Here is a 13328-nt window from a genome sequence, read left to right as displayed (position 1 = left end):
TAATGCAGGCAGGCTAATAACGTACGTTGAAGTGATGGAAATCTTCACTACATTTCTTTATTGTAACATACATTACAGCTAAGGATTAACTATATATCAACTTGACGGTTCACGACCGGCAGTGATTCGAAAACCCAGAAAGAAATCTATACAGACAACCGTTTGCTGACACAAAATATCCGTTTAGCGTCAGTCTGCACTGTCTTGCTAACGCCTTGGAAAAAGCCAAAAAGGCACTCATTCAGTAGACATACATTTAATCGTTTCGCCTTGTCGATTTTGACATCCAGATGTTACTCGTTAACGTAGTGTCCATACTAATTCAATAGGAACCGCGGCTCCCCATTTGCTTGTTACGGGTACCTGTATCGTTAATATTCAAGATTGTCCAACAATTACCGCCATTTTATATGTATGTATATAAACCGGCCGGTTGTTGAACGCTTTATTCCCTAAGAATAGCGGTGAAGCTTTTGAAAATCATCTTCTTTACTTACCGCCTACATATCAGTATCTACACTACACATATGCCCAGAATCTTCATCCGTTTTCTCATAAGCGTGTTTTTATGAAGTATATTAAATTATTACAATAAAAATTAGATATCCGGTCACGATGCGATTGTGCTGTTAGCCTTTTATTGACAATGCATGTACATGCCGATACATGTATAAATACATTATCGCTACTACTACTACGGCTTATCAAGCTGAGGCGCAGTCAGGTCCTCAAGCTTTAGTAGTTTTTACTTTTTGATGCTGTATGTATACTAAGCGTACCCTAAGTAACGCTGACGGGTTCTATGTCCACATATAGTCATAGAAATGTTGTATACAATAAATCATTTGGTACAGTAAAGTTGTTGTGCAAATGTCACCTCCTCATAAATCTTAGTTTTTCAAGCTCTTATATATATGAAGATAATTGTTGGCAATGCATCATTTGCCGAGGCCACACGGCCTGTCAGGATGTTTATGAGGCATGTTACCTACTGTGCTATGGAAGTTATACGTTAGGTGAAAGGGTCAATTCCAACAACCTAGCCAGCCATGCATCTTCTTGTCGCTGCGCTGAGTGTTTAAGATCATTGTGCCGACTTTTGATGTTGCTGTACCTACGTAGAGGGTTAAAATGTCTTCAGCCCATTTTAGTTTCTTTTCTAAGCGCATTTGAACCGTACTAAAGCTTAAAAGATATGAAGAAACAATCAACCGAAAAATACTCTGAAGCAGATAAGCTTATTTCTGTATGCATAGTACAAAACAAAACTTCAGTGCAGCAGGAGGTCCTGTATGAACCTAAATATATTTCGTAATATTCGCCGCTGGATCATATCATAATATACATGCTTGCAAACATGTAGCAATAGACAGTTAGCACGAACACTAACCAGGCTTAGCACGTAGTTTCATTTAGTAACAAGTGACAAGAAAGTTGTCCTAGGGAAACTGCCGTTGGGTAGCCCTTCACTTAGCGTGCTGGCCGGCTTTTGTTTCACGAACGACTCCTTCGGTGCAATGACTCGCTATGGATTCACTGAATACACATATCTTACAGAGACGCGATACCAATCAGTTCTTGATTAAGATTTCAGTACGTAGGGGTAGCGTCGTCAATTATATATTTATATATATTGTATACTATAGCAGTATAACGTGATCACTAACAGCTTTCGAACATCCATTTCCATCGAATTGCGGCAAGTTCCTGTAACTATGCAATGTATTATGGAAGCATGAACTAGACTAATACTATCCAATAGTGAATGGTACATCTTACATCCTTTGAATGATCTCGTAAGTTCGTTGAAATAGTATCGCTTAATCGAGTCTCATATTCAAAAGGCTGCGGACTCCTGAACAAATCGGCAAGGAGTTTGCTTTGTGCGTGCATAGAGTACTTGTGGCACAAAGTCGCATATGAAGGGCTCCTTTATAGCCTATACACCCGCTGCTACCGTAACACCTGTAGCATCTTCTTTTGTCATAGTGGTGCTTAACTATTGTGCACTAACGAGTGCACTACAAGCAGGCATTCTGTACTATTCCTCTTTTAATCAATAGGTAAAATCGGTATAGCATTATTATTATTGTTGCCTTCTCGGCATGGGATATTCTTGTTATTGACGCCAACAAGAAGCCCGCTGAGACCTGTGGGGTTGCTAATTCCGGCTAGGGCCAGAAAGTTCGAGCTAGTCCTGCACGCCGCCCACCGATACGACGCTTCTATCGATCGGTGCCGCTGCCCCTGGGGTGCTTCCTGCGCACTTCTGGAAGTATTTTGCACGTGACGCTTCAGTTTATTCGTTCTCGAGCTCCTGAAACAGCACAGCTCGCATACGAGGCAGTTATTGTTGCCTTCCGCGTTTGCTTAGGTCGTAACCATCGTTGAACAAGCCGGGGGCACCCATCGCACCTATGTACAAGGTCTCGGAGGCGTTCATAGCACTGGTAAGGTCCGTGCTTGTGCTCGTAGAGGGGTTGAATATTGCAACTGCCGCTCTCTGTGGGATCAAGTGCCTCGTCAATTTGGAAGGCTTGACATCTGCGTTCATATGCAAGTGTATTGAAAATAATAGGCCGACACAAAATCTGGCAAAAAAGTAATAAACAAGTATACGATTATATCATAGGATTTTTTTTTTTTTTAATAAAAACATGAATAAATTAAAATAATAGCAACCAGAAAACACCAAAATGAACAAAATGCTTTTATTATCTATCAAATACGTTAAAGTATAGTCGCCAAGTCAACACAGACAAATAACTAGGGGAAGCATACTAAGCACTTTCAATGGAAGGGCTAAACACTTGGAAACGGTAAATTAAAAGAACAATTATTCTATGTGTGGCAGACGACCTCCATTTACATTTACGCAAATCTTTGCGGCCTTTGCAGAAGCATTTGGTACATCGATGGGAATACGTTGTCGTAAGAGATCAGAAGAGATACCTTTTAGACGACAAGTAGCGTTGTCTCAACTCGACATACAGCCTTCGGCCAGTTTTGTTGTATTGAAAATTGCTCTGAAAATGTATCACTTCGCAATACATGACATCACTTTGTTCCTCAGATCTGTGATCATATGCGCCGTGGTTCGTTACCGCCAAAGCCTACGTATGATCGGTCTCACATTGCCACTTTTACTCGTATTCAGTAATCATCAGATAATACAATGGGCAATACTTTCTGCTGCTCTTGTTGAGGTAGCGACAGCGTTCGCGGCAGCCTTCGTCCTATTGCCGGTTAGCCTCTTCACTAGCGCCACGCATAGCGTTTCCGGCAAGTGCAGCTGCACCTTCAGGAAGCGGCATATCCTTGTAAATGGCGAGATGTCGCCGAAGGTAATCCCGTCTTGATGCACGAAAGACTCACTGAAACGCTTCCAGCGTTAGCAGTGCTCGAGGCAGTCGACGACCCCGACACCTGCCGGCACAGAGCTGGTGCCGAGAGGGACGGGTTCTACCGGGAGCATTGGCAAGGATTTGTTGGTTGATGCTAACACAAAGGATGACCGGGTACTGGATTGACTATTGCTGTTACTCCCACCCGTGCTCAGATCGGTCGTTCCTACTGAATCCAGATCGCGCTGCACGAATGTGCCGTTATTCGAACTATGATAAGACTCCAGAATTGCTAAGAAACCCGGAAGGCTTAAATTGCGGACTCGTTATGCCAAATGAGTTCGATACTGCCAAACCAAACGGACCGGACTCATCCAACGGTAGGCGCTGAAAATGGCGAAGTCACGTTCGACAGCAACGGATTAATTGAGATGACGTCACTAGCAGCAGATCCTGTTGCGAGAAACTCTGTCAAAGACGAAGGGAGCGTTTTCGATAACGGATTTGCGGACGATGACGTTGCTTCGGCTGAAAATTTTTTCGAGCAGTAGACCGCTCCAGGTGCTATAAGCCTAGTTGAAGCATCTTGAAATCCCGATAAGTGTGCCAGGACATGCACTATCCCCTTCAGCTGCCCCGCTAGCGTCTACAGTTATTATTGTAATTACCAATGATAACAATAAATTGGTGAAATTAGTAGCTTTTTGGTGCTGTAACGTAGCGTAACATCGAAAGTAACAGTGGCGTATCTGTAGAGATATTCAGCTTGCCTTGGTTGAGTCCACACCTAAAAAGTGACAACGCGGCAGAACATCGAAAACACAAAAATGTATACGACAAAAAGCAGAGCGAGACTTGCTAACAAACTTAACAAAAATTATTAACTCCAATCAAGCTCGGTTAATCCTACATGCTAGATGAATGCTACAAGCGCACACGAAAAGATTTACTAACAGTCCAGCTCAATTGCCGGTTATGCAATCACCAGCCCGGTGCACAAAACTTGTTTTTCAATACACGAAATCATCGGGCTGTTGTGCCTACATGTCATCCTCATTTGTGTGAGCCTTTTCAAATAGATTCTGATAGTGGCTATCGTAGGCGCGAATTAATCGGCCCAAAATAGGCCGATTGGCCTGCATACAAGATGCACGTACGACACTTAGGCTTCGCTGTACGTTTGCATCATTCAGTTTTCTGGAAACAAATGCACACGCACATTCAAAAAGTTACAACACGTTAAATCTTGTGAAACTTCTCACCGAATCTTCTGTACCCAGTTCTACCCAGTAGTTTCAATAAACACAGATTTTGTTCGAATATACGATAATGCTTCACCGACATGAAGGCGCCACATCACCACGAGGGGTCCGATAGTAAATCCTCCTGCTTTTTCTTCCCAAATTTTTGCATGTATATATACACTTCCTATATATTAAATAAACCCTTCCGCTGCATCCTTCATGATTCTCTGTAGTAATAATACTAATTTCGGTTGAATTCGTGTAAAAAATATGTATTAATGACGAAGTTGCACACAAGAAGCGTATGTTTAATGATTTGCGAAAACCTCGTCTGATTAAAATGACGTGGTCTGTGTGTAGTTATCACGAATATACTATGTTCCGAACGATGATACATTAGTTCTTACTAATTCTGATATATGTTTTCTTATAATAAAAAAATTACGCAGTGAATCGATGAGAACCAAGGTATCACCGTATCATTTCGAGGTCGAAGCTTTTTTTCGGCGTGATGTTGACGTCAGCACCGCGGGAGTAACTGAGCCCAAGATAAGCGAACGTAACCACGATAAAACAAACATTTACATAGTATGACAAAAAATCGACACTTATTCGTTTATAATTTAAACCGTTGGTTTCAGAACGTTTCTTACAACCTCGCTTTATTATATATATATATATATATATATATAGGCAACATTTACTTTCAAAGATCACCGAGTATAAGCAGGAACATCCCGGACTCGATTATTTAGAGCTTTTCCTACGTGCGACTCCTTAATACAGAAATGATCACTTTGTTTAAATATATGAACTTCCTCACCTGTATGATTCCAACTTTTTTTTTTTAAAGTTTTGTTCACAAATGTTCCAACACAAAGTCCTAACGCTGTTATCTTGGTTGCAGTTTAGTGCTACATCTATACTCAGTTCGAATCCGTTCTATTTCGTAGCTGACAAATATCGAAATGACGCAGCAACGCGATATGCGTTGGTTGGCCGGTCTTTGGCGTCAGGCTAGCCCTAATTGCTTTAAAGCGTAAAACCGCCCCAGTGTCCAATCGCCGCAAACTTTTTAAGGTCTAGAACTCGCGGAAGCGGCCGTGACTTGGTCTCAAGAGAAGCTTCTGGCGAGAGCTGCATGATGAACGAATCTATGAGGATGTTCTCGATAATGTTCGGCATCTGTGCTTCTAGCTACCTCATACATGACCTCTCCAAAATGCGGGAAAACGCATTAAGCACTCAGCAGATTGCAGCCGTGTCTAGTCTATACTCGCTAGAAATGGGAGCATTAAAAATGTCGTTGTACTATACCGTACCAAGTCGTTCCAGCGTAGGTTTTCTAAGCAATCTATCTAAGCAATGTTATATACGTAGGACAAATATACAGGCTTTTTGTGGGCTCAAGAATTAAAATTGCGAGCGAGCCTTTCTCTATGCAATTGCCTAAGGGGCCGGAGCGGAAGTACCGCAGGAGTGAAGGATCTGTTGTTCAGATCACCTTTGAAGCTTATATAAAGCTTACATTATATAAATGTAACATCGCTGTTTTGTACTGACAACGCGATTTGTCATATCCGAATCTAGCGCTAATGCTACTGCAGACAAAACGGGAGAGTTCAGAAAAAAAATCAACCTGTATTACTATGGCGGTATGTACGCTAACGTGTTAAATGTGAGCTAGTGTAAAATATGAACCCTTAGACTGAATGCTATGATACTGAGATTAAAAGCAAGATATTGCTTTTTTTTTATTTTAGATGCATTGATTTTGATGCTTAAAGAGTACGTGCTCTCTTAAATAGCACAGGATATAAAGGGTACATAATAATAAGCATCAGTTTTCCTTGCCCTTTACAATGAGCTATAGGTTTATTTCTACTCCACCCTAATTACCACCCGGTTTCTATTTGCATCGTTTCAACTTACCATTTGACAATGCCATTTTCCTGAGCGGCTAACAGCCGTGTCCTTTGACCATCCTGATGATCCCTCTCGCTGCGTGAATCAGTTTTAGCATTGGAACACCAATGCAGGCCTCTATTCATATCACTGGAAAACCCTCCGACACGTCCGATGATGCCTTGACAATACGGCATGTTTGAGCTTATCTACGTGCTATGGTTGAGCCTAAATGTGTGTATCAGGTCTTGTTTTTCAAAGCTTAAAATAATGTAGATCTAGCAATGGGAGGCCACTGACGATAGCCACTAATTACTATGATCGTGGTTTCGGATCGTACTTCGTCAGTGTCCGTAATCGAAGTACCTCAGAGGTAATACATATTTGGCTGTTAATACGGTATTGACAGTGGCGTCGTTTTTCGCCTAGAGAGGTGATTGGCTATTGGTTGTAGTTGAGATTTGTGTGTGCCGCGCGGGACGCTACGTTTCCTGTTTGTGCACCTTAGGGATTCAACAATGATTTCCTAAATATACAGGCGCATGTGTTCTTCTTCTGTTGAAAATGTTACATGGCAAGTGGTCCTACAAGTTCTCTTTATTTCCCTAATAATGAATGCTTACTACGAAGCATTTTGTATCTGTCGCAGACTGTGAAACCGCAAAGGCTGCGTCTGATGTTAAACTCAAGCGCATCGGTAGGCCGAGGTGTCTGCGGTGATTACGCTGCTTCTTAACAATTTTAATTTGATGTGAAGTTCTTTGTTAAACAATTGTAGAGCGAATGGTGAACCACGTGTCGTTAAAAATGCGGAAGTTCCTGATAGGTATGATGAACTTGAACGCCATAAGCCGTATGACGGTACCAGAACTGTTGTCCTTCTTTATTGTTATCCACTGTTTTCACTTCCGATATAGACAGTGACAGTCGGCCTAATTTCAAATAAATAGTTTGAGGATCCAAAAACATCTTGTTCTCTGTGTTAACATGGTAAACGCCTGACGCCTGTCAGTAAGCTACAGATTCACTGGGCTGTTCATTTGAGCAATAAAAACTGAATGTAGCTATCGGATAATGATACAAAACGGTACATTAGATTAGAATTACAGAATGTAAAGTAGGATTGTGCCTGTCGCGTGCAAGGCTTGAACCGGCAGTCTCTCCCTTCATTTCACAATAAATATAATTGTATGATAACACACTGCACGGTCAGCATCTGATAGATAATAACAATCCAGACCCTGCTTATAAGTTTTATTTTTCTTGTGTTTACTTCAGCTGATCGAGCTTCTGTACTATAATAATAATAAATTTATCCCCACATGCTTATATTTGGCTGTAAAAAGAAAATAGCCATTTTTCTATAAAAGCCTTCATAGTATATCTTTCGGACAAGCGCGGTCTATAAAATTTTTGTATTTCTCAAGGCACATATAGATAATCACAGTTGACGTCACGAAAATTTCTGAACGTCATGAAACAACTAGGAAGATTTATTGCATAACTGCATACCTCACGATTATGATGGCGTTCGTTTATTTCAGTAGTCTTTCTTCATTTAGTACGTTGCATATTTAATTTTTAGCAATCAAAATACGTGTACAATATATTTTTCCATATTTGATGAGGTACATGTAATCCCAAGGTTCCAGCAAGAAAAGCTAGACCATTTGCGTATAACTTTATTCCATGCATGAAACGTAACATAAAACTAGACGATCTCATGGCCATAAAAAAATCAACAATTTACTTATCTGTACAAGGCAGAACCACGACCATGCGCTATGTCATCTAGTGGGAACCTAGGAAATGCTCGCCTTTTCATTTAAAACTTACTGAAGTTACGCTCTGCGGTGCATGTGATGAATTTTAACAGTAGAACTAGAAAATTACGAAGCTTACGAAGGGGCTTAATATCAGTTGGTGTGCCCCAGGTACTTTTCGTAATTGTAGATGACGTAAAGAATTGGAAAAAGATGTTGTTGACCGGAACAAACTCAATGAAAGAAATTTCACAAAAGTCGAACTATACGGCACATTTCCAACGAGTCTGATAAGCTTCATTCTGCGGCGCACTAAACGCATAAGATGACCCGAAAAATGATGGTCAAATAAAAGTTAAAGATGTTTTTTATTCAGCTACACATCGCAAGAGAGGGCTTTCGCTTTGTCAAAGACGACACGATGAATTTGTTGACGAGAGTATGAAGTTCATAGTGCAAGGTTTGTGCCCTTAAAGTAAGTTAAAGCTTTCTCCATTTAGTAAACAGGAGCAAGTGCGTAGGACGGAATTCGATTAGATAGTTGTCTAGAAATGTGTTTTTCCACCAGACACTCCGCCCAACAACACAGTAAAAATATATCATGGCGTTTTATATTGAAGAAAACATGTTTCCCTTTGTACAGGCTGCCAAAGAATGAAGTTGTGATTTTTCTTAAAAATCAGCTTTCAGTGCGCGTGTGTATGTGTGTGAGTACCAGCGGCACAAGGCACGAGCCGGGGTTGGCTAATACCAGCTGCTGGTAAGGGCTGACCTTAGTGGATTGAGTCAGTTATTCCGAAACGGGATAAGACTTGGACAAGACGAAGGATCAAAAACACAACATCTCTCGGCTACATGAATCAATTAGAATATCAAATAATCACTGTCTTTTACAGACAACGAGTGGGGGCTAAGAATGAGGCAAGTCAAATACTAAAGTACTAAACATAGCATAGAACGGCTTGACAACAAAAATTAATCATTTTTGTCTGGATATTTGCCATAGTAGTAGAAAAAGAAAGAGCTCTTTAGATATTTCCTTAAGTGCATCTCGCATGGGTGTCTTATAGAATTTGAACTAGCTGATATTTAATCTCAGTCAGAGTACAGCCAACTATAGATAAGTGTTAGTAAAGCCGCATGCAGAACCTGATGTATGTGGGAATGTGAGTACAAACTCTGTTGACATTTTAGAAGTAGTTTGGCCAAGATGTGGCAGGCAAGGTACGATATATATATATGTCTTTGTAACTGTAAAAATGTTTTCAACTCAAATACCCGCAGGGGTAAGTTTAGAACGTTATCTCACTTAACCTGATTATAAAATATCCGTTTTACCATTTGAAATTTGCTAAACTTTTATCTTTAAACACCAAAAGAGACTATATTATAATAAAAAAACGAAAGACAGAATATTCTTTAGAGACCCTACCTCTAAAATGTTTTAAAAAAGTGCGGTAAAATGAAAATAATCTAATGGTAATCACTCTGCGATTACTCATTCACAATGACTGGAGAACTTTTGAAGAACTGGTTCTGTTTCCTTTGATGGAATACGGTAACGAGACTTATCCATTAAAAAGCCTGGGTAACGGGTTTTTTGTCCAACCCAAATCGACTACTTAACGTGGACGGGTTGAACGGGTTTCTTAGGTCGGCGTAGTCGCGCCCTGGTAAGAGCAACCTGGAGCCGAGTTGTCGAAAATTTTTCCTCTTTGAGAGAAAGGTTGGTTTTCCGTCTAACGTTCATTGGCTTAATAGTGATTTGATGGCAATAATTTGCTTTTTCTCATTTTGCAGGTTCGAAAACAGCGTCGCATTGTGGGGTTAAAAAGACGAAGGCAGTAAGCAGCGTCACTGCTCTGATATATCGTCAAGTTTATATTTCTATGAATATTGTGCGTGCTCCTCAACACATACTGCATAAAAGAAAAACACGTTTGAGTTATATTGTCGAAGACCGTTAGTTAACGTTACATATATTATCGACAGGTAAAATAAAATGTGTTTAATAGAAAAACAGGCGCGGGACGAAGTCTGCGTTCGTCATGTTTGCTATCAGCAGGTGATGTTTATTTGAAGACCACACCAAAGAAAACAAGAGATCTTCTATTAAAAAACTAAGAACTTAATGCGGCCGTGGAAAGCCTAATTATACAATTGGTACCTGTTGTTTTTTCCATTTATTTGTGGGAACATAAGGACTCATGTATGTATATTGCCCATCTAGACCCTACCTAGACCTAGACTTTACATACTTTAGATGTAAAGTGTATCAGGATGTCGATGCGCCTTTTTAGAACATTACAATTATAGCCTTTGAAGTGGTACCAATTTTTTGGATGACTGTTACTTGCAATGAAAATTCAGTCGGCGACAAAATCGCAGTGGCTACCTTTTATTAGTACTTTGTAAAGGTAGTGATCTGCAATTTTCAGGAGTTCGTCATATTTGAGCCATCGGTAAAAATCATCAGTGACGGCTAATATAATATATACACTAAGATAATGTGGGCGTATCCGTCCCACCATTCACCGGAGTTTTTAAAAAAGTTTGTAAAAAATTTCATTTTCACCGACTAAATTTTCAGCAGCTTGTTTGCAATCGAGACTTTTTCCGGTGCCAGGATCGCCCCAGGCTATGACAAGGTTAGTTCGATGGATAGTAGACATAGTGGATGCATAAGCTTTAGGTTAGGTCTCGGATGCCTTTAGCATATTTGACGAACGCAACAGAGTGCTGTCTATAGTACCAATAAGATGTTGTGAGCAAAGTGGCAACAACATTTGTAAGTCATCGTGATTAGAAAGTGAACAGTGTTCTTTAAAACCGTCTGATTTTGCACAGTGAGTACGATTTTGTTCTTTTAATCCGTAATAGGATTGGATTTGGGCGGTAGCGGATAGGTAACGTTCGATAGGTAGCAGGGGATTTGAGAGCACAATATCCGTGCAAGTATTATGTTCCAATGGTGGCTGCCGTTTCGAAGCCTCAAATGACGTAGCGAAATTTGACAACGTTTACACGCAGTAATTCGGCGTCTGCATCTACGTAATTGTTGACGGTCCATATCTAGCGGGTGTAGCCGGCCATGTCGGACCAGAACACTATTACCCGGCTCGACTTTTTTGCACTTATAGTAAATTTTATCTTCTCCCTTTCAGGATGGACCAGTTTGGTTGGAGTGATATACGTTACCGAATGCTTTATATCATGCGTTATCACAGATTGATGATCAAGGATCCTCAATTGGCCAAGAAGGAGGCACTTGAGGAGGAAGGAAAATCGAAACGGTTAGAGCGAGTAAAACTGCGTTATCAGCGTCATAAGTGGAGACAGCGGCCGTGGTATATGAGAGTACGAGGATATTGGAAATATTTTCTCCTTCAAGGAGAAGAGTACAAAGCTTATATCTAAAAAAGATGGAGCGATTGGGCACATAATTAGAGGTCTTGTTGGTGCTGTTGGAGCTGCTGCTGCAGTTTCACTAATATATACACAACGACCATATATCATCAGAAAATGCGATGGACATCGGGGTTGTTACAGAAGAAGGGGAATCAGATGTACAGCATCGTCTTAACGTCGAAGAGCTTATGAAATTATTGAGACTGCTTTGAAAGGAACCCGAAAAGCTTTGTTTGAATTAACTCGTCAGTATAGGAAACGTTATAGTAATAAGTGTCAAAAAGAGAACCCATACTACCCATACATGGTGATTCGTAGAAGGTATAAGGGGCAAACGGGATAGAACGGACAGAAGGCGAACATTGTCAAGCGAGCGTTAATATTAAATTTGTCACAATAACAACATATTTTAATCAAAAGATTTTTTTAAAGACTGTATTATCAAACGATAGATATTATGTTTGTAGAGCCAAGTATGAACTGGAGGGAATGATTCAACTAATAAGTATATAGCACTTTATAATCGAGCTCGTCTGCGTTGTACTTTTTTTTACCTCCGCGGCATGTACCTACATTGGAAGATCCAGTTTTAAAATCGCTTAATTTTGCACATACGAAATGTAAGAATAATGAGCAGTATCAGCGTTATTTTAGTACATCGTTTTCAGAACTAGCTAAGCCTAAGGATGGTATGGAAATATCTCAATTTAATTCGAAGTACCTTTCGATGTCTCATTCAAAAACTTTCCTTACTCGTTCCATACGGCCCGTATATCTACAGTGGGAAAAGGAAGTTTCAGAAATGATCGTTCATCGACTCCTTGGCTTAACCTTGATTATCAAGATGATCGATTTTCTAATTCCCCGGATTATCATTTGTTATGTTTCTTGTAGCCGCCGCATAATGTTGGAGTATACACGCAATCAGATGCTGTTCGAAGTAAAACTTACGAAGCGGGAGAACCGAAAGAAATTAAATTTACATTATGAAATACTGATAACAAATATGTTATCGATAGAGAATGGTCAACAATCAAAAGCAGTTATCGTCAACTTGGCCTTAAGTACAATTAAAAACGCTTACTGGATACAAATGGGTCATTGATCACTTCATGGAAGAATAAAAAAATATTAGGAATTAGTTCCTTTACATCGATCAAATGTTGAGACGCAGTCCTTTGAATTTTATGACTTTTTATGCTATATTAGTAAATAAAAAGGAAGCCCGCCGTTTTCTTCCATTGAAACGAAGTTAACTAACGTTACTAAATGGAATCTAGCATGGAATTTGCCTTTACCTGTATTTAGGTTATTACGTGACCTAGAAGCCGCCCTGTCATATTGAATCCTCCACTTAGAAGAAAAGACGCTGACTACGTTGAATCCATGGGATCTATTACAATACTCCTAACAAGTACCTGCCCAGAAGTCAGATATACTTCGGAATAATTAAACATTCTAGTTAGCAATTGATGCACCGCATTGATTTGTTATCCTTATACCTGCCAAGCTATTTCATCTGATCAGACGTCTAGATGGGTGGTAAACGAATATTCATTCGCACGACACCCAGGGATTCGTTATTGAACTTTACCAAATTTCCTCTTCATACGGGTCTGTTCTTACCTATGTTAGGTTTTATAGGATCGATACTCCAATAATGA

The 13328-nt window shown here is 40.1% G+C and overlaps 1 protein-coding gene and 1 long non-coding RNA gene across 11 annotated transcripts; one reads left to right on the top strand and one right to left on the bottom strand.

Moving 5' to 3' along the window:
• Positions 1–2717: 2717 nt before the first annotated feature.
• On the bottom strand, positions 2718–7165 carry LOC147757420 (uncharacterized). The gene is made up of 2 exons (XR_015321547.1): positions 6521–7165; positions 2718–4131 (listed from the first exon to the last, which is right to left on the bottom strand). It is a non-coding gene; the product is annotated as an uncharacterized LOC147757420 (long non-coding RNA).
• A 908-nt stretch (positions 7166–8073) lies between these two features.
• LOC111244728 (uncharacterized) lies at positions 8074–12825 on the top strand. Of its 10 annotated transcripts, none has more exons than XR_015321544.1 (5): positions 8074–8731; positions 8940–9177; positions 10057–10154; positions 10847–10904; positions 11421–12825. XR_015321544.1 is itself a non-coding variant. In XM_022792088.2 (5 exons), exons 3-5 carry the CDS (start codon positions 10897–10899, stop codon positions 12767–12769), a joined length of 402 nt encoding a protein of 133 aa, XP_022647823.1. In that variant the 5' UTR covers positions 8074–9177; positions 10057–10154; positions 10850–10896; the 3' UTR covers positions 12770–12825. The 10 variants fall into 10 exon arrangements, 5 of the variants coding, with proteins under 5 accessions (XP_022647823.1, XP_022647824.1, XP_022647820.1 ...); XR_015321543.1 differs by having other exon boundaries at positions 8074–9177; positions 10057–10100; positions 11421–11549; positions 12559–12825; XM_022792088.2 differs by having other exon boundaries at positions 8074–9177; positions 10850–10904; positions 11421–11603; positions 12559–12825.
• Positions 12826–13328: the final 503 nt, after the last annotated feature.

This window comes from Varroa destructor, unplaced genomic scaffold, assembly GCF_002443255.2.
Source record: "Varroa destructor unplaced genomic scaffold, Vdes_3.0 BEIS01000002.1, whole genome shotgun sequence".
Classification (NCBI taxonomy): Eukaryota; Metazoa; Arthropoda; class Arachnida; order Mesostigmata; family Varroidae; genus Varroa; species Varroa destructor.
Note: the sequence above shows the minus strand (reverse complement) of the source record. Positions and strands in the feature narration are given on the sequence as shown.